At 48.2% G+C, this 25030-nt stretch overlaps 1 protein-coding gene across 1 annotated transcript in view; it reads right to left on the bottom strand.

The window, feature by feature from the left end:
* The window catches only part of LOC135050831 (F-box only protein 36-like), a 93687-nt gene extending 75643 nt beyond the window's left edge, over positions 1 to 18044 (bottom strand). The window contains exon 1 of the mRNA XM_063957132.1: positions 17802 to 18044. Coding sequence (XP_063813202.1) covers positions 17802 to 17897 — 96 coding nt within the window. The 5' untranslated portion in view covers positions 17898 to 18044. The remainder of the gene's footprint in view (positions 1 to 17801) is intronic.
* Between the last annotated feature and the right edge of the window lie 6986 nt (positions 18045 to 25030).

A 25030-nucleotide genomic window follows, 5' to 3' on the forward strand; every position in this document is an offset into this window, starting at 1 on the left:
GTCCTCAACTCTGCTCTATCTTCATGGAAGATCAAATAAGGGCTCTTGTGAGACAAGGCCGCCAATTCAGACACCCGCCTGGCGGATGCCAAGGCCAACAGCATGACCACTTTCCAAGTGAGGAATTTCAACTCCACCTTTTGTAAAGGTTCAAACCAATGAGAAGGAATTGCAACACCACGTTATGATCCCACGGTGCCACAGGGGGCACAAAGGGAGGTTGGATGTGCAACACGCCTTTCACAAAATTCTGAACTTTAGGCCCGCATCCACACCGGCTTGTAGAAAATGGAGAAAACGTCCTAACTGAAATTCTTCCATAGGAGCCTTCTTGGATTCACACCAAGACACGTATTTTCTCCAAATACGGTGGTAATGTTTAGACGTTACTCCTTTTCTGGCCTGAATAAGAGTGGGGATGACTTCCATGGGAATACCCTTTCGGGCTAGGATCCGGCGTTCAACCTCCAAGCCGTCAAACGAAGTCGCGGTAAGTCTTGGAACATGCACGGCCCCTGCTGTAACAGATCCGCCCTCAGAGGAAGAGGCCAGGGATCTCCTGTGAGTAATTCCTGAAGATCTGGATACCAAGCCCTCCTTGGCCAGTCTGGTCCAATGAAGATCACTTGAACCTTTGTTCTAATGATCTTTATCACTTTTGGAATGAGTGGAAGCGGAGGAAATACGTACACCGACTGAAACACCCACGGTGTCACTAGGGCGTCCACTGCTATTGCTTGAGGGTCCCTCGACCTGGAACAATATCTCTGAAGTTTCTTGTTGAGGCGAGACACCATCATGTCTATTTGAGGAATTCCCCAAAGACTTGTCCCTTCTACAAAGACCTCTTGATGAAGACCCCACTCTCCTGGTTGGAGATCGTGTCTGCTGAGGAAGTCTGCTTCCCAGTTGTCCACTCCTGGAATGAAGATCACTGACAGAGCGCTTGTATACCTTTCCGCCCAACGGAGCACCTTTGTGGCCTCTGCCATTGCCGCCCTGCTCTTTGTTCCGCCCTGGCGGTTTATGTACGCTACTGCTGTTATGTTGTCCGACTGAATCAAGATGTGCCGATTGCGAAGAAGATGTTCCGCTTGCAAAAGGCTGCCCTTAACTCCAGAACGTTTATGTGTAGACAAATTTCCTGGCTTGACCATCTTCCCTGGAAGTTTTCCCCCGGCGTGACTGCTCCCTAGCCTCGGAGACTCGCATCCGTGGTCTCCAAGATACAGTCCTGGATCCCGAACCTGCGTCCCTTTAGGAGGTGAGAGCTGTGCAGCCACTACAGGAGTGAGATTCTGGTCTTGGAAGACAGGGTTATCCTTCGGTGCATGTGCAGATGGGACCCGGACCACTTGTCCAACAGGTCCCACTGAAACACTCTGGCATGGAATCTGCTAAACTGAATGGCCTCGTAGGCCGCCGCCATCTTCCCCAGCAACCGAGAGCATTGATGGATTGAAACTCTTGCTGGTTTTAGCATTTGTTTGACCAGGTTCTGAATTTCCAGAGACTTTTCCACTGGAAGAAAAACTCTTTGTAATTCTGTGTCCAGAATCATTCCCAAAAACGACAGCCGTCTCGTCGGAACCAACTGTGATTTTGGCAAGTTTAGGAGCCAACCATGTTGCTGCAGAATTGTCATGGAGACCGTAATGTTCTGCATTAATTGGTCCCTGGACCTCGCCTTTATCAGGAGATCGTCCAGGTACGGGATAATTGTGACTCCTTGCTTGCGTAGGAGAACCATCATTTCGGCCATTACTTTGGTGAAAACCCTCGGAGCCGTGGACAGATCAAACAGCAACGTCTGAAATTGGTAATGACAATCCTGAACTGCAAACCTCAGGTAAGCCTGATGTGGAGGATAAATGGGAACATGTAAGTAGGTATCCTTTATGTCTACTGACACCATAAAATCCCCCTCCTCCAGACTGGAGATCACTGCCCGGAGAGATTCCATCTTGAATTTGAATTTTTTTAGGTAGAAATTGAGGGATTTGAGGTTCAGGATCGGTCTGACTGAGCCGTCTGGCTTCAGGACCACGAACAGGCTCGAATAAAAGCCTTCTCCCTGACAATGACTTGATTGTGACACAATTTTTTTATTGCGGCGCATATCACCTCCCTGTCCGGAAGAGAAGCTGGTAAGGCGGATTTGAAAAATCGGTGAGGAGGAACGTCTTGAAACTCCAGTTTGTACCCCTGGGACACTAGTTCTAAAACCCATGGGTCCAGGGCTGAACGAGCCCAAAACTGACTGAAGAGCTTGAGACGTGCCCCCACTGGTGCGGACTCCAGCAGAGGAGCCCCAGCGTCATGCGGTGGATTTGGCAGAAGCCGGGGAGGACTTCTGCTCCAGGGAACCGGCCACGGCCGGTGATCGTTTACCTTTTCCCTTTCCTCTAGTAGCAAGGAAGGAAGACCCTCTGCCCTTTCTGTATTTATAGGGCCGAAAGGACTGCATCTGATAGTGGTGTGCTTTCTTTTGTGGTGCAGGCACATAAGGTAAAAATGATGACTTACCCGCGGTAGCCGTAGATACCAAATCAGTGAGGCCGTCACCAAACAATACACCACCTTTATACGGTAGAGACTCCATAAATTTCTTAGAGTCAGCATCAGCATTCCATTGATGAATCCACATTGCTCTCCTAGCTGAGACTGCCATGGCATTGGCCCGTGATCCCAAGAGGCCAATATCTCTCGCAGCTTCCTTTAGGTAGACTGCAGCGTCCCTGATATGACCTAGTGTCAAAAGAATGCTATCCCTATCCAGGGTATTCATTTCAGATGACAAGTTATCTGCCCATTTTTCGATAGCACTACTCACCCACGCAGATGCAATGGCTGGTCTGAGTAGCGTACCCGTGGTGACATAAATGGATTTCAATGTATTTTCCTGTCTACGATCCGTAGGATCCTTTAGGGCTGCCGTGTCAGGGGACGGAAGAGACACCTTTTTGGACAGCCTGACAGAGCTTTGTCCACAATGGGGGGTGACTCCCATTTTTCCCTATCCCCAGAGGGAAACGGATACGCCACTACAATCCTTTTGGGAATCTGAAACTTTTTGTCAGGATTTTCCCAAACCTTTTCACAAAGCGTGTTCAGTTCATGAGAGGGAGGAAACGTTACCTCAGGTTTCTTCCCCTTGTACATACAGACCCTAGTATCAGGAATAGTAGGGTCCTCAGTGATATGTAATACGTCTTTTACTGCCACAATCATTTACTGAATGCTCTTTGCCAGTTTTGGATCTAATCTGGCATCACTATAGTCGACACTTGAGTCAGTGTCCGTGTCGGTATCCGTGTCTGCCAGCTGGGCAAATGAACGTTTTTGTGACCCCGAGGCGGTTTGAACTTGAAACAACACATCCTCTACGGATTTCTTCCATGCCTGGTTCTGAGACTCAGATTTATCCAATCTTTTATTTATCAGAGCCACATTAGCATTCAAAGCACTCAAAACATTCACCCAATCAGGTGTCGGCGGTGCCGACAGGGTCACTCCCACAGCCGTTTGTGTCCATAACATAGTTTCCTCCTGGGAAGAGCACTCCGCCTCAGACATGCCGACACACGTGCACTCCAACACACGCAGACACACTGGGCCTATAGGGGACAGACCCACAGTAAAGCCTGTCAGAGAGACACAGAGGGAGTTTTTGCCAGCTCACACCCTAGCGCCCAATCCCGGTCTGAAACACCACAGAAGTGCCCCAGACCTGCAGCGCTTTTATAAGTCACATATAATGCACCACAATAACTGTGCCCCCCCCCCGTTTTTCACCCAGATACTTATTCAGCAGTGTGAGGAAGGACCAGCGTCTCTGCAGCCTTGTGTAGAGAAATGGTGCCGGGCTGTGTGCTGTGAGGGCTAAGCTCCGACCCCGTAATGGCGCGCTTCAGACCCGCTCTTTTTAAACAAATTTGTATACTAGCGGGGGTCCGGACAGTGCCCTGGCACTTAGTCCGCTCTTGCCAGGTAGTTACTGAGACTAGATATGCTGCCCAGGGTGCCCCCCCCCCGCGCGCCCTGCACCCTGTAGTGCCGCTGTGTAGTGGGAGCATGGCGCGCAGCGTGCGATCGCTGTGCGGTACCTCAAAGCCGTCACTGAAGTCTTCTGGTCTTCTTCTACTCACCTGTCTTCTGACTTCTGGCTCTGCAAGGGGGGTGACGGCGGGCTCTGGGAACGAGCATATAGGCGTACCTAGCGATCAGACCCTCAGGAGCTAATGATGTCCTGTAGCCAAAGAAGCAGAGCCTTTAAACTCACAGAGGTAGGTCTGACTTCTCTCCCCTAAGTGCCACGATGCAGGGAGACTGTTGCCAGCAGTTCTCCCTGAACATAAAAAAACCTAACATAAAGTCTTTTCAGAGAAACTCAGTAGAGCTCCTCAGAGTGCATTCAGTCTGCCTGGGCACAGATTCTAAACTGCAGTCTGGAGGAGGGGCATAGAGGGAGGAGCCAGTTCACACCGCTTTGAAAGTCTTAAAGTGCCAATGTCTCCTGCGGATCCTGTCTATACCCCATGGTTCTTGAAGTGACCCCAGCATCCTCTAGGACGTATGAGAAAGTGTTCTTCCCCGACCAGGTAGCAGCTCGGCATAGTTGCAAGGCCGTGACTCCACGGGCAGCCGCCCAGGAAGAGCCCACCGATCTTGTAGAGTGGGCCTTCAGAGACTTAGGCACAGGTAAGGCTGCCGACACATAGGCCTGTTGGGTAGTAAGCCTAAGCCAACGAGCAATGGACTGCTTCGAAGCAGGACAACCCTTTTTCTGCGCATCACAGAGCACGAACAAGGAATCCATCTTTCGCCGTTCGCCTGTCATAGACCTTCAAGGTTCGCACAGTATCCAATGTCTCCAGAGGAGCAGAAGGGCTAGAACTTGACGGAACCACAACAGGTTGATTCAAGAGGAACGCAGAGACTACCTTCGGTAGGAACTGCTTCCTAGTCTGGAGCTCCGCTCTGTCCTCGTAAAAGACCAGGGGGTATATTTACAAAGATTCGTGTTTTTGCCGTTTTGAAGGGTGTTTGAACTCGAATGGTATCGGGTGCATTTTACTGCAACTTTTTGAATCCTGATACGATCATTCACTAAGCTGCCGACTTTTCCCAATTCGTATTTTCCAATGTCGATGTGATTCGTAATGTTAGGCAGTGTTTTACGGGAGTGATGAGTAAAACACTGCCTGACAAAGCACAAGTAATCCCGGCCGGATCTGTGAGATCCGTGCAGGGCTTCATTGTGTACCTTAAAAAGGTGTTTAAAGTCGTTAAAAATCAGAAAAAAATTGCGTGGGGTCCCCCCTCCTAAGCACAACCAGCCTCGGGCTCTTTGAGCCGGTCCTGGTTGACAAAATATGGGGGGGAAAATGACAGGGGTTCCCCCATATTTCATCAACCAGCACCGGGCTCTGCGCATGGTCCTGGTTCCAAAAATACGGGTGACAAAAAGCGTAGGGGTCCCCCGTATTTTTGAAACCAGCACCGGGCTCCACTAGCCAGGTACATAATGCCACAGCCGGGGGACACTTTTATACTGGTCCCTGCGGCCCTGGCATTACATACCCAACTAGTCACCCCTGGCCGGGGTACCCTGGAGGAGTGGGAACCCCTTAAATCAAGGGGTCCCCCCCTCCAGCCACCCAAGGGCCAGGGGTGAAGCCCGAGGCTGTCCAACCCATCCAAGGGCGGCGGATGGGGGGCTGATAGCCATGTGTAAAAAATGTGAATATTGTTTTTAGTAGCAGTACTACAAGTCCCAGCAAGCCTCCCCCGCAAGCTGGTACTTGGAGAACCACAAGTACCAGCATGCGGTGGAAAACCTGGCCCGCTGGTACCTGTAGTACTACTACTAAAAAAATACCACCCAAAAAAAGGACACACACACACCATGAAAGTATACGTTTATTACATACATGCACACCTCCAAACATACATACTTACCTATGTTCACACGAGGCTCGGTCCTCTTCTCCATATAGAATCCTTGGGGGACCTGTGAAAAAAATTATACTCACATAATCCAGTGTAGATTGTGTCCAAAGTATAATCCACGTACTTGGCAAAACAAAAAAACGGAAACCCGACCACGCACGGTGTGTGTGTCCTGTTTTTTTGGGGGGTATTTTTTTAGTAGTAGTACTACAGGTACCAGCGGGCCAGGTTTTCCACCGCATGCTGGTACTTGTGGTTCTCCAAGTACCAGCTTGCGGGGGAGGCTTGCTGGGACTTGTAGTACTGCTACTAAAAACAATATTCACATTTTTTACACATGACTATCAGCCCCCCATCCGCCGCCCTTGGATGGGGGGGGACAGCCTCGTGCTTCACCCCTGGCCCTTGGGTGGCTGGAGGGGGGGGACCCCTTGATTTAAGGGGTTCCCACTCCTCCAGGGTACCCCGGCCAGGGGTGACTAGTTGGGTATGTAATGCCAGGGCCGCAGGGACCAGTATAAAAGTGTCCCCCGGCTGTGGCATTATGTACCAGGCTAGTGGAGCCCGGTGCTGGTTTAAAAAATACGGGGGACCCCTATGCTTTTTCCCCCCGTATTTTTGGAACCAGGACCAGGCGCAGAGCCCGGTGCTGGTTGATGAAATATGGGGGAACCCCTGTCATTTTTTCCTCCATATTTTGACCCCACGCAATTTTTTTTTTCTGTTTTTACACTAAACAGACCCTTTCCCATAGATAACCATGCACAGATCTCACTGATCCGTGCATGGTTATCCAAACTCGACTGGAAAAAGCAGGTCTATTTTTTTGCTGCTTTTTTTAACGAATCTAAAAAAAACAGACCCGCACTTGAGCACTCAGAGACTAACACCCAAATACGAATGAATAGTGAATGCCCGTATTGTATGAAATAACAGCCGCGTTTGACCGATGGTCTATTCATTCGTATTTCTGAACTTTGCCAATCAAACCATTACAAATAGACCAGACACTGCAGAGTTTTCTGCTTAGTGAATTCCCGGATTGGGACTTAGAAAAAAAAACACAAATCGGCAAGACTCGGATTTTTAGTAAATACTGGCCCAAGTATGGACTTTTACACGATAAGGCCCCCAATTCTGAGACACGCCTAGCAGAAGCCAGGGCCAGTAACATCACAGTCTTCCACGTGAGGTACTTGTCTTCTACCGTCGTCAGAGGTTTAAACCAGGAGGACTGTAGAAAATACAACACCACGTTCAAATCCCAGGGTACCGTAGGTGGCACAAAAGGAGGTTGTATGTGGAGAACCCCTTGCAAGAAGGTCTGGGCTTCTGGCAACACTGCCAATTTCCTCTAAAAGAAAATTGAGAGAGCTGAAATCTGGACCTTAATGGAACCCAGACATAAGCCCTTATCTACACCAGCCTGCAGGAAACGTAAGAAACGTCCCAAGTGGAACTCTGCTGGCGGTCCCTCCTTGCCGATTGATGTACGCCACCGGTGTGGCGTTGTCAGACTGAACTTGGATCGCGTGATCCGTGAGCAGAGGAGAGGCCTAAAGCAGAGCATTGTAGATCGCCTGAAGTTCCAGAATGTTGATCGGAAGGAGGGCTTTGTGGGCTGACCCCCTGCCCTGGAACTGACCCCCTGGGTGATAGCTCCCCAGACTCGCATCAGTCATGAGGAGGGTCCATTCTTGAATCCCGAAACTCTGGCCTTCCAGGAGATTGGAGAACTGCAGCCACCACAGGAGAGAAATCCTGGCCTGAGGTGACAGCCGATTCATCCGGTGCATCTGTAGATGTGATCCGGACTACTTGCTCAGGAGATCCAATTGAAATGTTCTGGCATGGAACCTCCCATATTGGATCGCCTTGTATGAGGCGACCATCTTCCCCAACAATGCAAAGATGGATGGACACTAGAGCAGGTTGGAGCACCATGCGGACCATCTCCTGAAGTGTTCTTGCTTTGTCCTCCAGGAGGAACACCTTCTGTGCCACTGTATCCAGTAACATCCCCAGGAACAGGAGCCGCTGAGTTGGCTCCAGTTGGGACTTTTGTAGATTGAGAATCCACCCATGGCGTGACAGAAGTTGGATAGTGTGGTCAATATGGAGCAATAAAAGCTCCCTGGATCTTGCTTTTATCAGAAGATCGTCCAGGTAAGGGGCAACATTGACACTCTGGAACTGGAGTTGAAACATCATCTCCGCCGTCACCTTTGTGAATACCCACGGTGCCGTGGACAGGCCAAAGGGTAGTGCCTGGAACTGGTAGTGATCGTCCAGTGGGGCAAACCTCAGATAAGCCTGATGAGGTGGCCAAATTGGAATATAAAGGAAGGCATCCTTGATATCCAAGGAAACCAGGAATTCCTGTTCTTCCAAGCCCACAATCACTGCCCTTAGGGATTCCATTTTGAACTTGAAAAACTTTAGGTAAGGGTTCAAGGACTTTAGATTCAAAAACAAGTTGTATGGTAAGAACTTACCTTTGTTAAAACTCTTTCTGCGAGGTACACTGGGCTCCACAAGGAAAGACATAAGGGTGTAGAGTAGGATCTTGATCCGAGGCACCAACAGGCTCAAAAGCTTTGACTGTTCCCAGAATGCATAGCGCCACCTCCTCTATGACCCCGCCTCCCTGCACAGGAGCTCAGTTTTTAGTTAACCAGCCCAATGCAGTAGCAGGAAAAGAGATGACAACGTTTAGTAGCCACATACACCACACTCTCATGACAGGAGAAGTGTCAGCGGCTAATGCCATGCCAACCCAAAGAAGCTACAGTAAGTGCGTCAGGGTGGGCGCCTTGTGTAGCCCAGTGTACCTCGCAGAAAGAGTTTTAACAAAGGTAAGTTCTTACCATAAAACTCGTTTTCTGCTGCGGGGTACACTGGGCTCCACAAGGAAAGACATAGGGGATGTCCTAAACCAGTTCCTTATGGGAGGGGACGCACTGTAGTGGGCACAAGAAACCGGCGTCCAAAGGAAGCGTCCGGGGAAGCGGCAGTATCGAAGGCATAGAACCTTATGAACGTTTTCACTGAAGACCACGCAGCCGCCTTGCACAAATGTTCAAGGGTCGCACCACGGCGGGCCGCCCAAGAAGGTCCAACAGACCGAGTAGAATGGGCCGTAATGTGAGCAGGAGCTGATAGACCAGCCCTCACATAAGCATGTGCAATCACCATTCTAATACATCTGACCAAAGTTTGCTTGTGAGCAGGCCAGCCCCGTTTGTGAAATCCAAACAGCACAAAGAGAGAATCAGATTTCCTAATAGAAGCAGTTCTCTTCACATAGATACGGAGAGCCCGTACCACATCCAAAGACCGCTCTTTGGGAGACAGATCAGGAGAAACAAGTGCCGGAACCACGATCTCCTGGTAAAGGTGGAACGAAGAAACCACCTTAGGTAAATATCCGGGACGAGTCCTAAGAACCACCCGGCCACGGTGAAATTTCAGATATGGGGAACTACAAGACAAGGCACCCAAATCCGACACTCTTCTAGCTGAAGCAATAGCCAGCAGAAACACCACCTTAAGGGAAAGCCACTTAAGATCAGCTGAACCAAGAGGTTCAAACGGAGACTCTTGTAACGCCTCCAAAACCACCGACAAGTCCCAAGGAGCCACAGGCGGACATAACCTGAGTAAAAGTATGCACATCAGGTAAGGTCGCAATCTTTCTCTGAAACCACACCGACAAGGCAGATATTTGAACCTTGAGGGAGGCCAGACGCAGGCCTAAGTCCAGGCCCTGCATAAGAAAGGCCAACAACTTGGCTGTACCAAACTTGGAAGCGTCATAATCGTTAGATGCGTACCAAACAAAGTAAGAATGCCAGACCCTATAGTGAATCCGAGCAGAAGCCGGTTTCCGGGCCCGCAACATAGTTTGAATGACCTCCTCAGAAAACCCTTTAGCCCTTAAGACGGAAGCTTCAAGAGCCACGCCGTCAAAGACAGCCGGGTTAGGTCCTGGTAGACACAGGGGCCCTGAACAAGGAGGTCTGGGCGTTGTGGAAGTAGAATTGGATGCTCTGACGATAGGCTCTGCAGGTCTGAGAACCAGTGCCGTCTGGGCCACGCCGGAGCTATGAGAAGCAGAATTCCTCTTTCTTGCTTGAACTTCCGAATTACCCTGGGCAGGAGTGACACCGGAGGGAACACGTACGGCAGTCGAAACCTCCACGGCACCGCCAGCGCATCCACGAATGCTGCTTGAGGGTCCCTCATCCTTGCTCCGAAGACCGGAACCTTGTGATTGTGTCGAGACGCCATCAGATCTACGTCTGGAAGGCCCCACTTTTCCACTAGGAGTTGAAATATTTCTGGATTGAGGCCCCACTCTCCGGCTTGTCTGTCCTGACGACTGAGAAAGTCCGCTTCTCAATTCAGGACTCCCGGAATGAATATTGCAGATATGGCTGGTAGATGGCGTTCCGCCCAATGTAGAATCCGTGAGGCTTCCTTCATTGCCAAACGGCTTCAAGTGCCGCCTTGATGATTTATGTAAGCCACTGTGGTGGCGTTGTCCGACTGTACTTGAACAGGACGGTTCTGAATTAAATGCTGGGCCAAGTTCAACGCATTGAAGACCATCCGCAATTCCAGAATGTTGATCGAGAGGAGAGATTCCTCCTTGGTCCACCGGCCCTGAAGGGAGTGTTGCTCCATCACTGCTCCCCAACCTCTGAGACTGGCATCTGTCGTCAACAGGACCCAGTCGGATATCCAGAAGGGATGGCCCCTGCACAATCGTTGGTCCTGGAGCCACCAGAGCAGCGACAGACGGACCTCCGGAGTCAATGAGATCATGTGAGACCTGATCCGGAGAGGCAGGCCGTCCCACTTGGCTAGAATCAGCCTCTGGAGGGGGCGAGAATGAAATTGAGCATTCTCCACCATGTCGAATGCTGATACCATGAGGCCCAGCACCTGCATCGCCGAATGTATCGACACTTGCGGACGAGAAAGGAAGCAACGAATCCTGTCCTGAAGCTTCAGGACTTTCTCCTGAGACAAGAACAACCGCTGGTTGTGAGTGTCCAAAAGCGCTCCCAGGTGCACCATGCTCTGAGCAGGGACCAGGGAGGATTTCTTCCAGTTGATGAGCCACCCGTGTGCTTGTAGAAACCGGACAGTCATATCCAGATGACGTAGGAGAATTTCTGGGGAATTTGCCAGGATTAACAAGTCGTCCAGATACGGCAGTATCCTGACCTCTTGACAGCGGAGTACCTCCGTCATCACCGCCATAACTTTGGTGAAGACTCGCGGAGCCGTAGTTAAACCAAAAGGTAACGCCCGAAACTGGTAATGGAGGTTGCCAATCGCAAACCTCAGGTATTGCTGATGTGACACTGCTATAGGAATATGCAGGTAAGCATCCTGTATGTCCAGGGAGACCATGTAGTCCCCAGGTTCCAAGGCCAGAACTATAGAGCGAAGGGTTTCCATACGGAACTTGGAAACTTTCACAAACCTGTTCAATGCCTTGAGGTTGAGAATGGGCCAGGAGGACCCATTCGGTTTCGGGACGAGAAACAGCGGAGAATAGTACCCCCGGCCCCTCTGAGCAAAAGGCACCTGTACTACGACTCCTGTATCCAGGATTGTCTGTACCACCGAATGTAGAGTGTTTGCCTTTGTCTGGTCCAACGGGACGTCTGTCCGGCAAAATCGATGAGGGGGTCGGTTTTTGAAGGCTATGGCGTAACCTCGAGTGACGACTTCCCGTACCCAGGCATCTGAAGTGGTCTTCAACCATTCCTGGGTATACCCTAGAAGCCAGCCCCCCACTCTGGGATCCCCCAGGGGGAGGCCCGCCCCGTCATGCGGCAGGCTTATCAGTCTTGGAAGCTGGCTGACGGGCAGCCCTGGCTCTTTTGGGCTTCGGCTTACCAGGTTTGGAAGTGCGGGCCTGCTTGTTGTACGCCTGACCTTTTGCTTTACCTGAAGGATGAAAGGGGCGAAAAGAAGTACCTTTAGCCTTCGACACAGAAGGAGCAGTACTTTTCAGACAGGCAGTTTTGGCAGTAGCCAAGTCAGCCACTATCTTATTTAAATCCTACCCAAACAAAATATCTCCCTTGAAAGGGAGAACCTCCAGGGTTTTTCTATAGTCCAGATCCACAGACCAAGATCTCAGCCACAATATCTGGCGAGCCAGGACTGATGTAGTAGAGGCCTTGACTGCTAGGATACCGGCATCAGAAGCCACCTCTTTAAAATAGTGAGAAGCTGTGACAATATATGACAAGCATTGTCTAGCATGGTCAGAAGAGATTTCAGCTTCTAACTCCAAGGCCCATGCTTCAATAGCCTCTGCAGCCCATGTAGCTGCAATAGTGGGCCTTTGTGCAGCACCCGTGAGGGTGTAAATCGCTTTCAGACAACCCTCCACATGTTTATCCGTAGGCTCTTTTAGAGACGTGACGGTAGTGACAGGTAGAGCTGAGGAAACCACCATCCTAGCCACATGTGAGTCTACTGGAGGAGGCGTTTCCCAATTCTTAGACAGCTCTGGCGCGAGGGGATAGCGAGCCAGCATCTTCTTTTGAGGCACAAACTTCTTTCCCGGGTTTCCCCAGGGTTCCTGACTTATATCCACTAGGTGGTCAGAGTGAGGTAAAACTTGTTTAACCACCTTCTGACGCTTGAACCTATCTGGTTTCTTAGGAGGGGCGGATGGCTCGGGATCATCTGTAATCTGTAAAATTAACTTAATAGCCTCCAAAAGATCAGGAACATCCACATGTGAACTACCCTCCCCATCAGCATTATCTGTGTCAGAATCTGTGGGGTCAGTGTAAGCGCAATCTTCATCAGACGAGGTGTCAGTGACAGCAGTGGATTGTGAGGAGATAAGAGCTCGCGTAGAGGACCCCTTGTTCTTAGGCATGCGAGGGTCAGACTTTTTAATAGTCAGGGACTGGTTCAACTTCTTTAATTGAGCAGATAAATGGTCCGCCCAAGGCGGGTTAGCTGCGGGGACCACATATGGCTGCACCGGCATAGGAGGTCCCATAGGGGTGTTAGTTTAGTAACTAGCGTATGTAGAAGCGTGGAGAAAGTAGCCCACGGTGGGTCATTATGTACCCCCGTTGCCACAGTCCCACTGGGGGGCAAGGAGCCCCCAGAACCAGAGCCCACAGCTGCTATAGTTTCCTCATAGGGGTCTGTGGCTTCAGCAACACCGGCAGTGTGTTCAGCCCCAGAACCGTTACCTTCAGAAGCAGACATGATATAACTTGCAGTATCAGGTAACACAGTACAATTGGCAGCAGCACAATACCTCTTACCCAAACCCCTGCGCAGTGTAGTCAGCACAAGCAGAGATACAGGAGAGATATGGTGACTAAAATCACAGAGAAAAATACGTATTAGAGTATATCTTGTGAAAATCCTATATAATTATAAAACCTGATGCAACAAGCCCCCTCAGGTTATAGAATATAGGGATAGCAAGTTGAGTGAGAGAAACGGAATGGAAACCACTCAGCAAGCTAATGCACACACATATAGTCACATGTAAACTATGCAGAGGTTGAGTATCCCATATCCAAATATTCCGAAATACGGAATATTCCGAAATACAGACTTTTTTGAGTGAGAGTGAGATAGTGAAACCTTTGTTTTTTGATGGCTCAATGTACACAATCTTTGTTTAATACACAAAGTTATTAAAAATATTGTATTAAATTACCTTCACGCTGTGTGTATAAGGTGTATATGAAACATAAATGAATTGTGTGAATGTAGACACACTTTGTTTAATGCACAAAGTTATAAAAAATATTGGCTAAAATTACCTTCAGGCTGTGTGTATAAGGTGTATATGTAACATAAATACATTCTGTGCTTAGATTTAGGTCCCATCACCATGATATCTCATTATGGTATGCAATTATTCCAAAATACGGAAAAATCCCATATCCAAAATACCTCTGGTCCCAAGCATTTTGGATAAGGGATACTCAACCTGTACTAACAATTATACTGCACTGGACCATCTTATATAGCTATGTAGTCAATAGATATAACACTGCGCAGTAAGAACTGGATGTATATCACAGGGTATTTGTACCAGAGAACCCTGACTAAATGCACTCTTTCTTAACTATCACTGTCTAAATGACATGTAGAATACTTAAGTGTCATGTAAAGTCACAGCGCTGACAACCAGGCGGCTTTACACAGGAGGATTTGCCCAAGCAGTCCCAGGAACAGTGTAGCTGAGAGAAATGGCGCCCAAACACTGACAGGGAGTGAGGGAGAGACAGATATGCAGCTCCAGGGCGGGAACATTTGCTGGAAATGGCGCCCTGGGGCTGGGGGAGGGGCTCCAGGTCTAAGCCTAATCCCCCTGCTGGCAAAACCACCGGGTACTGTGGGCTACTAGTAAAACGGTTTTAAGGGAAAACCTGACCTGCACCCATGCCCTGGTGATCTAGTGGGATCGCCTGTACTGCCACAGTGTCCACCGCTAGTGCGCGCGGCCCGCCTCCCACTGACCGCGACGGATCGCGATAAAGTACGGGTCCCGCGAGCGGGACCCACTCACCACCTCCCGAAGCGCGGCCACGCGATCCCGGAAAGCCCCCATCGTGTGTGCCTGACTTTAGAAGAAAACCGGAGCCTCCTGCTGTAGTTACCCGGCAACCAGGGCTCGGGAGTGTACAGCGCCGCTGGGGAGAGATGGAGCTACAGCAGTGAATCTCACTAGACATGTACACACTGCTGCAGCCCTTGAAGTCTTCATTTTTCTTCTCAAAAAGCTGTTCGTAGGGCTGCCCAGAGCAGCCCCTCTGTTATGTGCCTGCTATCTGCGGCACCAACTACAAAACTGAGCTCTTGTGCAGGGAGGCAGGGTTATAGAGGAGGCGGCGCTATGCATTCTGGGAACAGTCAAAGCTTTTGAGTCTGTTGGTGCCTCGGATCAAGATCCTACTCTACACCCCTATGTCTTTCCTTGTGGAGCCCAGTGTACCCCGCAGCAGAAATGGGCCTTACCGAGCCGCCCAGCTTCGGTACCACAAACAGTTTGGAGTAAAAACCCCTGCATCGTTGTGGTATTGGTACTGGAACAATGATGTGGGACTGAACCAACTTTCGGATGGCCTGTTGCAACATAACTTGCGCATCCTCCAAAGCTGGCAAGCTTGACTTGAAAAATCGTTGGGGAGGAGCACCGTCGAACTCCAGCTTGTAGCCGCGAGAAATGAGGTCCCTTACCCAGGTTTCCTGGCAGGAGCTTTCCCAGATGCGGCGGAAGTGACACAGACGAGCTCCCGCCTCGATATCTCCTAGGGGTGGGTGGGCACCGTCATTCTGAGGAGTTAGTGGAAGCAGAACTGGTGCTCTGTTCCTGAGAACCGGTGGTTGGAGTTCTTTTTGACTTACCTCTGATCAAAATCTGTTAGACCGAAAGGACTGAACAGATGGCCCCCGGGTAGGTACGCCAGAGGGGAGAAACATGGATTCCCAGCAGTGACTTTGGAAAGCTCCAACTCAACCCCAAAGAGCCATTCCCCAGAAAAGGGGAGGGATTCCAAACTGCGCTTGGATTCTGCGTCCGCTATCCACTGATGCAACCACAAAGCCCTGTGTGCCGACACTGCCATGGCAGAAGTCCTAGTATTGTGAAAGTGTGCAAAAAAGTATTGTGAAAGTGTGCAAAAAGTCCTAGAAAGTGTGCAAAAATCTTTTTGACACTTGGTATTTTTTGTCTGGATTTTTCCAGGCTAATTTAAATAGGTCATCTAACTCTGCAGAAAGTGACATTAGTTTACATGTTTTGTGTAAAGAAAAACGACTGCTGTGACGCAGCGTCCTCTAGAAAGAGCTTTAACACGTCCCGTATAGCCAGAATGAGAGGTTCAATACCCTGAGCAGAAGTGGAATCCCCACTAACGGGATCCAAGTCATCCCCATCCTCCTGTATTTCCTCATCTGAATCAGAGAGTAGAGCATGTAAACCACGCTTTTGTGGTCCTGAGCTAGAGAGTGGGGCTGTGTAACATCTGCCCTAGCAGCTAAATCTGCAATAGCCTGTTAGCAGTGAGTTGTGATGACATATTAGACATCATAGTCTTAAGAGCCCCTAACCAGGAGGGCTCTGGACCCTCTCCCCCAGCCCAATCACTGAGCTGTGAAGAGTGGCTGCATTGTTGTTCACAGAATCAGATTAGAAGGGAGAGAATCTAGTATGGCAGACACTGCATAGCTTGTGTTTACCCATGTTTACAGTAATCACAATTACATACACACACATACCTCCCAACTTTGTGCTGCTTTAAAGAGGGACACACGCGTGGCCTATGGGAAAGGGGCGTGGCTTCGCGGGAGGACCCGCGATCGCGAGCCACGCCCCCCGATTTCGTCACTGAGGGGGCATGCTCAGCGCTCCGTGAGCCGCTGGCATGCCTCCTCTCCCCCTGTCTGCACTGAATAGACGCTGTGCGCATGCGCACAGCGTCTATTCACCGCTGCTCTGCTAAGCAGGGCAGCGAGAGACAGAGCCTCCCAACTGTCCCCCCCCACCGCGGGACACTGTGACCCGCGGGTGGGACAGCGGGACAGTCCCCAAAAAACGGGACTGTCCCGCGAAAATCGGGACAGTTGGGAGGTATGCACACAGACAGTAATACTGATCAAGCCTGCCCTTACTGTATGTGAGAGGAGACACACAGAGAGAGACACTAGCACACCCCTGCTGTACAGCCCGAGTGAGGCTGTCAGCTAACGATAACACAGTGAAACACTAATGATTTCTGTCCTGTATAGGACACAGATTGTGTACAATAGCGGCTCTCACCCTTTGAAACACCCAATACCAGTTTTCCACCATGTCTTGTGAGTCAGGAAGAGCTGTGTGTGCTTGCTTCTGCTTCATTAAGCAGAGGAAGGCATCAAAATGCCTCTGGTCCCGCTCTGAGGTAGCTCCACCCCTCGCAATAGTGCCGGAGCTACAGTGACTGTTATACTGACAAAGTCTCCTATTCTGCTTAAAAACATCACATACCTGTAAGTGCTAGTTTAAGCTATTCCAAGACAGTTTACACGGGGGACTCGAGCGGATATCCCCCAGGAGGGTCCCGCATGCCGCACCTGCGTTCAGCCGCACTGTGAACCGGGGGACCCCCCCTACCGGGGCCCCCGGTTTGTACTTACCAAAGACGTCACCTTCAGACATATGTTAGGGGGTGTGCGGCGTGCTGCTATTGCGACAGCTAAGGCGCAGTGCCCCGCTGAACAAACAACCTCTCAATGGTGGTCCTGCAGCAGGGTAACGGCTCTGATACCTCACAAAGTTTAAAAGAAACCGAAGAAAACTCTCTGGAGCTGCAGAAATGTGCATTCTCTCCTGAGGGCACTTTTTTCTAAACTGCCTGCAGGAGGGGGCATAGAGGGGAGGAGCCAGCACACCCAGTGAAGAAATTTAATGTGCACCGGCTCCTTTGGACCCCGTCTATACCCCATCGTACTAAGACTCCCCAATATCCCTTATGGATGCTAAAAATAAAAAAATGGTGGTGCAGTCTTCCTTTATAACTGTATGTAGGAAAGGTGTCAAAACTGTGGTTAGTCTGCCTTCAAATGTAATTACATCTTTGGTTATTTCAGTTACATAGAGTGGATCAAAAGTAATTATGCTGAAATGTTAACAAAGTTCATGAAAACCAAATGAATAGCTTGGAGTCACCACAACTACCCTAAAGCTATTTTACTGCACTTAGGAAAAGGTAAAATTCAATAACGCACTTAATTGTTGGATTTAATCTTACCCTTAAGCATCTTGGCAACAACTGACTTGAGAAATAAAAAATGAGCCTTACTTCTTTGCGTGTCATGGTAAGATGGTGAAGGTCTTTGCTGGGAGAGGGAGCCTGGCACTGGATGTCATACAGCGGATCTTGCAGAAGAGATGCCATAGTAAATCTTTATGTTATCCCCTGCCGGTTCTGTGGTTTATGTAAGTCTCCTAGTCCTCATATGTCTTCTGGGATCTGTGTACAATTCCCTCCTCCTTAGGTGGTTTGGCAAACCTGCCTTGATTAGTGAGCACCACATTCTTGGGTTCCATCTGCAGAATGCAAGTGCTAATATTTTATTCACTAAGCAAACATGGCTTTGTTTACAGTGTAACCTGCTCAGTTTCTGGCAAGGGGACAATAAGACTGGACATCAGAACATTTGAATTAAAACCTGCAGATAGATTAAACTCTACAATGTAACAGCTTTCAGGCTTATTGTAAATGGATCATTAACCTGAGTCACAAAGACTAATAATTTGCATAGTGACATATTTGCACATGAACTAAACAATATGTCTGCTTTAACCTGTTGTCATGTGACGGGGTGGATTTAGGGGTCATGGCACCCCTACACACAAAAGTAACTGCTGCCCCCCTCTGTCTAATTGTATTATTTTCATTGATTGGTTATAAGTAGGCTTACCATATCATCCCTTTACTTACCTCTGACAATGACGATTTATTACCTTATAAAATTCAATATATATAGGTAAGAGACTCAGTACGCAATTGGCGTATGGGGTACCGTAAGTGTACGCACTTAGCGTAGCGGACGCTTAGCTGTGGTCGAGACGCACATGCGGCACGCTCGCTCACAGCTTAACGCTTGGTGTCGAGCACGCTATAGGCGGCCGACTACCGTAATGCTACGCAAACATCGTAGCGGACGCTCGTGACCACGAGGGGAACACGAGCGGCGCAGACGCTCACGGGATAACACTCAGTAAACCTTGTATGCAACACACTGAAAGGTTGAGTTTGTACTGTAAACCTTACTACTGAAATACTGTAGCGATATAACGCTGCTTAACCTTGCTAATATAAAAGCTGCTTGAGCGATTGAGACGCTCCGATTACCCTCTGCAATGTAATAAACACACGATACCTTGCTAAGGTTCCAACACCTTTACTAACAATATTTAGCTAAGTAAAAAGGGAAAAAAACAGTTAACAGTTCATACACTACAGGCTAACATTAATATTTAACAGAATAACTAAACAGAAATATACACAATAGTGAACGATCGCAAACACAAATACATAGACTAAGAATGAATGGCTAACATTAAAACGGGTAACAAAGTGGCCACAGAGAAACATACCATACGGGGAACACTCGCTAGCGCAACCGGATCCAGTCCTCCAATTATCAGAGATAAATGTTGAAGAGAGAGAGTACTGGCCGGTCTGGGGACAGTGACCCTTATATACACAACATACAGTGTACTACAAAGGGCCCTACAATCTTATTGTTCATTGGACACAGAAATGTCTCTCCGCATTATAACAAAAGGTCATAGGTTAGTTTGAACAGGTGGGCTGTGACTATATCAAACTGCTCAGGTGGGAGGGAATCTCAGAATTCCCGCCGCATGGATAATGAACCGCAAATATAGTAAATGTCCAGAAACTACTAATAGACATAACTATACGCAGGAGCGATTAATCTTTACCTAACCAGCACCGGATTGTTCCTAATAAAATGTTCTTTAGTTAGGTACCAGACACCACTGCTCAAACCCTGTCTGACCCTTCGTATCATGCAAAGAGGAATTTCTCTGTCCAGCGACCAGTTACATTAAACAAACTTACAGTCATTATTAAGGGGAACATTATCTATAAAACATACTATTTGGTTTTATTATTTAACGATTGAGTCGCCCGCTAGACGCACACAAACTCTACCGTAAATGCACATACCACGCGCTCGAGCGCATGGCCGAGGAGGCGCCATCACGCAGCTGCGAGTATCCGCACGCACGGGAGAGAATGTGCACGTGCAGCGGGCAAGCGCATGAGGTGAATATATGGCAACGTGTAGCATGATATTTTTCCGACTTTGACACCTCCCAACATGACCCTCTCCAGGAGGGACAAAATGCTCTGCTCCTGGATTTTCCCTTAAATCATGATTGCGGGCACCTGTGTTGAACAGGCTAGTGGATAAGAAAGGTGTTTCAGCACAGGTGATGGCAATTTTATCTTAAGAGGGAAGTCCAGAAAAAGAGCATTCTGTCCCTCCTGGAGAGGGTCATGTTGGGAGGTATGCCTTTAAACCGGGATGCTCATGGATTATACTGGTTCCGTGGGTGATTAAAACTAGATGAAATGCAGACTTGAAGTCAGTCAGCCACTGAACCTGTGTAATTCAACAGTGTCACTGTTTAAATGGATAGTATGGTATGCCTAGTTATAAGCCCTCATTTGATGATTGCCAATTTATTATAATAATAAAAAAGCCATGAACTATGACATTTTGATTTATTTTGAATTATGTATGCATATTTACCCATGTACACACCACTCAAGATGCCATATGGTACAGTAGACTGAAAAATATTTTGCAGTTACTGGTGAATTTCGGTCTGACAGTACTAAAACAAGCATCCAAGTGCCGTCCCCCAACAAGTACCGCCCCTAAGCCTCACGTACCTAATGGGAAATTCACCACTGGTCGTGTGATAAGTCTGCTCAGCAAGTTTTATCATGCATGTACACCACAGCAAACACTAACTCTTCTTGTTGTGCTCACATTTCAGGGGGTAAGAAGCTCGATATTATGAACCATTTTATTGACACCTAAAAAAATGATTATAGCCATTACTTCTGTCCTCCCTTTAAATTTTATTACATAGATATCTATGGTTATACAATGGCTCTCAGTGTTCGCAAAAACGCGCTATAGCGCCTATTTTACCTGATATTTAGTAGCCGGGACTCACTTTTTCAGAATGGGTGAGTCCCCGGGGACTGGGATTGGCTACAGGTTAAATGACTGATGTCTCCCTTGCCCAGCTGCAGAGAGGACTATAAAAGTGGAGGAGGAGCTAGCCCTGCAAGGGAGACATCAATCAAAGCCAATAGCCAATCCCAGTGGCGCGCATCCAGTGGAAATTCTACAGCCCCCCGAACGTTGGAACAGCGCTGCTGACGTACATGTACAGTGTGCAAAAGACTCCTAACATGGCAATTAGGAGCTGATTGGCTGGTACTTTATCTCCGTCCACTTTATCTCCATCCAAGGATTAGTAAATAGACCTATAAGTCCATGTCTGCCGGCGGCGCTAGAGGAACCGCTGGCGGACAGGGACAGGGAGTATATTTGGGGGGGGGGGGCAGAGTATGCTACTTTGTGTGTGCTCACACTGCACAGTGTTGCGTGCCCACTGTGTACGCCGGGATTGTCTGCCGCCGAGAGACAGGTGAGGGAGTGGGATGATGGCGGGGTACGGGTAACAGTTGAGAGGCGGGACCAGGGCTGTGTGCTGTGTAAATGAAGGGAGGCAGTGGGGGCTGTGGTGTCCAGCCCATGGCACCATGTTGGTTTCATCCTGGTGTTCTGGTGTAGTCAGCCTCTGTGTACTGAGTAATGTGCTCTGCTGCTGCTGAAAGCTGCAATGTCCTGCCTGTCTCCTTTATATACTATATTGTGATGATGGTGCAGTCTGCTTTATGCTCTTCTTATGTACTGACACCTAAACCTAATCCAATTGTTGCTGTCACAATGTATTGTGCTCAGCAGCTGGCAGTATCCCAGGGTATGTAATTTCGCCTGGGGATCAGTATGATTTACCGGAGGACGGGATGCTAGCTGTCAATATTCCGACAGCGGCATCCCGCCAACCAGAATGCCGGCAGTGGGGCGAGTGCAAAGAGTACCCTTGCGGGCTTGCCACACTGTGGGCACGGTGGCTTGCTGCGCTCGCCATGGGATCTATTCCCACAGGATCTATTCCCACTCTATGAGTGTCGTGTACACCCACGAGTGAGAATAGCCCTGCTGAGTCGGGATTCCCACTGGTGGCATTGCCGTCTGTCGGGATTCCGGCGTTGGTATCCTGACTGCCGGGATCTCAACAGCCGGCAAATTGACTGCATCCCTTGATAATACCATATAAATGGAGCAGCGGTGTTGATAATACCTCCTTATTAATCAGATATACATGGGAACATGGGATCCGGTGAAGATGCCAGCTGTTGGCATCCCAGCAGCCGGAATCCCGACACCCATCAGCATACCGACTTCGGAATCCCAAAAAGGTCAGGACACCGCTGGAATCTTGACAGCCAGCATCCTGATCATGAGTATAGCGGGAGGGTTACGTTTAGGTGCCACCCCGGGAGGTTTACGTTTAGGTGCCACCCAGGGAAAAAAACTTTTTTATCAGGCGCTAATATCAAATGCTATAAAAAACCCTTTTGGATATAATAACAATCAGCTGCAAAAAGTTAATGACCTGGGGTTAGCAGGTCAATCAAATTGCACTGGGCCACCCAAGTGCAATTAACCACAAAACTCCAATTGTTAGAAACTTTTGCGCTATATTATAAATTTATATGATATGGCTGACAAAAATAACAGACTCCTATTGAATTAAAAATATTTAATAATATATGAATAATCACAAATCATAAAACAAGACCGGTCTTAGTAGTTTAAACATCTAAGATGACAAGTATATATACTTTCCAATAAAAGGAGGTGGACTTAAGCATATTCTGTGCACAGAGGTGTAAAAACTAGCTCTATAGCTAAATGACTTAATTTACAAAGTCAAAAAAATAGATCAAGTGTAGCTGCTGGTAGAACTCGTATAATAAATGTTTCCAATAGACAGTCACTTTGTATCAAAGTTCCTTTGAATGTAATAGTCCAACATAGGTCAGTAAAATTAATGAGAGCCGTTTTCAACCGGAATCTTACGTGAGGTGTGAGCAAGTAGTATCAGCAGGAGTACACGGCACGTAGAGGTGGAGACCTGTGGAGCATTCAGACCGAGCAGGACAGGTTGTAGCAGGCGCCAGTGCAGGTGCCGTTTTCCCCGCAGCTAGAAGCCAGTGTGGTGGACGTCGGGATGTACTCCTGCTGATACTACTTGCTCACACCTCACGTAAGATTCCGGTTGAAAACGGCTCTCATTCATTTTACTGACCTGTGTTGGTCTATTTTTTTGACTTTGTAAATTAAGTCATTTAGCTATAGAGCTAGTTTTTACACCTCTGTGCACAGAATATGCTTAAGTCCACCTCCTTTTATTTGAAAGTATATATACTTGTCATCTTAGATGTTTAAACTACTAAGACCGGTCTTGTTTTATGATTTGTGATTATTCATATATTATTAAATATTTTTAATTCAATAGGAGTCTGTTATTTTTGTCAGCCATATCATATAAATTTATAATATAGCGCAAAAGTTTCTAACAATTGGAGTTTTGTGCCACCCAGGGAAGTTTACGTTTAGGTGCCACCCCGGGAGGTTAGGGTTAGGCTGCAGGAAGGGGGGTTAGGGTTAGGCCCCACCAGGGGGAGATTAGGTTTAGACACCAAGGGGTGAGGATTAGGTTTAGGCTGCGGGAAAGGGGGGTTAGGTTTAGGCAACAAGGAGGAGAGGTTAGGGTAAGGCTGTGGGAAGGGAGGGGTAGGGAAGAATAGATCGGTCAGGATTTCAATTGTCGGGATGCAGGCGTTGTTATACTGAATGCTGGCATCGCGACCGCCAGTAAATTATACCCAACCCATGAACACCTATATTACACACACTAATGTGGTAAATTTACTAAGATGGGAGTTCTATTTAAGATGGGATGTTGCCCATAGCAACCAATCAACTTCTACTTCTCATTTATCTAGCACCTTCTAGAAGAAATACCTGGAATCTGATTGGTTGCTATGGGCAACATCCCATCTCAAATAGAACTCCCATCTTAGTAAATTTACCCCTAATGTGTCTGGAACATATCTTATTTATTGTAACCCTTTAGACATTGGGCACCACCAGAAAGGTTAATATACTTATCGCGTTTGGAGCCATTGGTGTACTCTCAATACCCACGTTTTCTATTTGCTGAGCACATTTTTGGATATGCCATTTTAAATCCTTTTATTCCTTTGTATGCGTACAGTACATGAAGTGCCACCAAACATATAAATACATACATGCATATGTGTCTGAAGATGTCAGAACAAGATATCTTCTAACGTACAGTGAAGATTGCTTAAACATCTTTTAATGAGTTCTGCCCCAGCTGCTATCCACCCTTGCCCCCTCCTTACCCTTAGTACTGCCTGCCCCTAACCCTCTCCTTACCCCATCCTTGTACCCCAGCTGCTATCTACCCTTAGCCCCTCACTACCCCTAGCACTGCCTGCCTCTAGCTCCTTCCTTGCCCCTCAGCACTATCCCAACTGCTGTATGCATTTACCACCTTCCCTGCCCCAACACTGTTTTCCCTTACCCCCAGCTTTACCCCAACTTCTCCCTGCCTCTCCCCCCATAATATGTTATGGGACCCTGAAACAGTGGTCATTTAGCTATAGAGCTAGTTTTTACACCTCTGTGCACAGAATATGCTTAAGTCCACCTCCTTTTATTGGAAAGTATATATACTTGTCATCTTAGATGTTTAAACTACTAAGACCGGTCTTGTTTTATGATTTGTGATTATTCATATATTATTAAATATTTTTAATTCAATAGGAGTCTGTTATTTTTGTCAGCCATATCATATAAATTTATAATATAGCGCAAAAGTTTCTAACAATTGGAGTTTTGTGCCACCCAGGGAAGTTTACGTTTAGGTGCCACCCCGGGAGGTTAGGGTTAGGCTGCAGGAAGGGGGGTTAGGGTTAGGCCCCACCAGGGGGAGATTAGGTTTAGACACCAAGGGGTGAGGATTAGGTTTAGGCTGCGGGAAAGGGGGGTTAGGTTTAGGCAACAAGGAGGAGAGGTTAGGGTAAGGCTGTGGGAAGGGAGGGGTAGGGAAGAATAGATCGGTCAGGATTTCAATTGTCGGGATGCAGGCGTTGTTATACTGAATGCTGGCATCGCGACCGCCAGTAAATTATACCCAACCCATGAACACCTATATTACACACACTAATGTGGTAAATTTACTAAGATGGGAGTTCTATTTAAGATGGGATGTTGCCCATAGCAACCAATCAACTTCTACTTCTCATTTATCTAGCACCTTCTAGAAGAAATACCTGGAATCTGATTGGTTGCTATGGGCAACATCCCATCTCAA

This window comes from Pseudophryne corroboree, chromosome 2 (assembly GCF_028390025.1).
Source record: "Pseudophryne corroboree isolate aPseCor3 chromosome 2, aPseCor3.hap2, whole genome shotgun sequence".
Lineage (NCBI taxonomy): Eukaryota > Metazoa > Chordata > Amphibia > Anura > Myobatrachidae > Pseudophryne > Pseudophryne corroboree.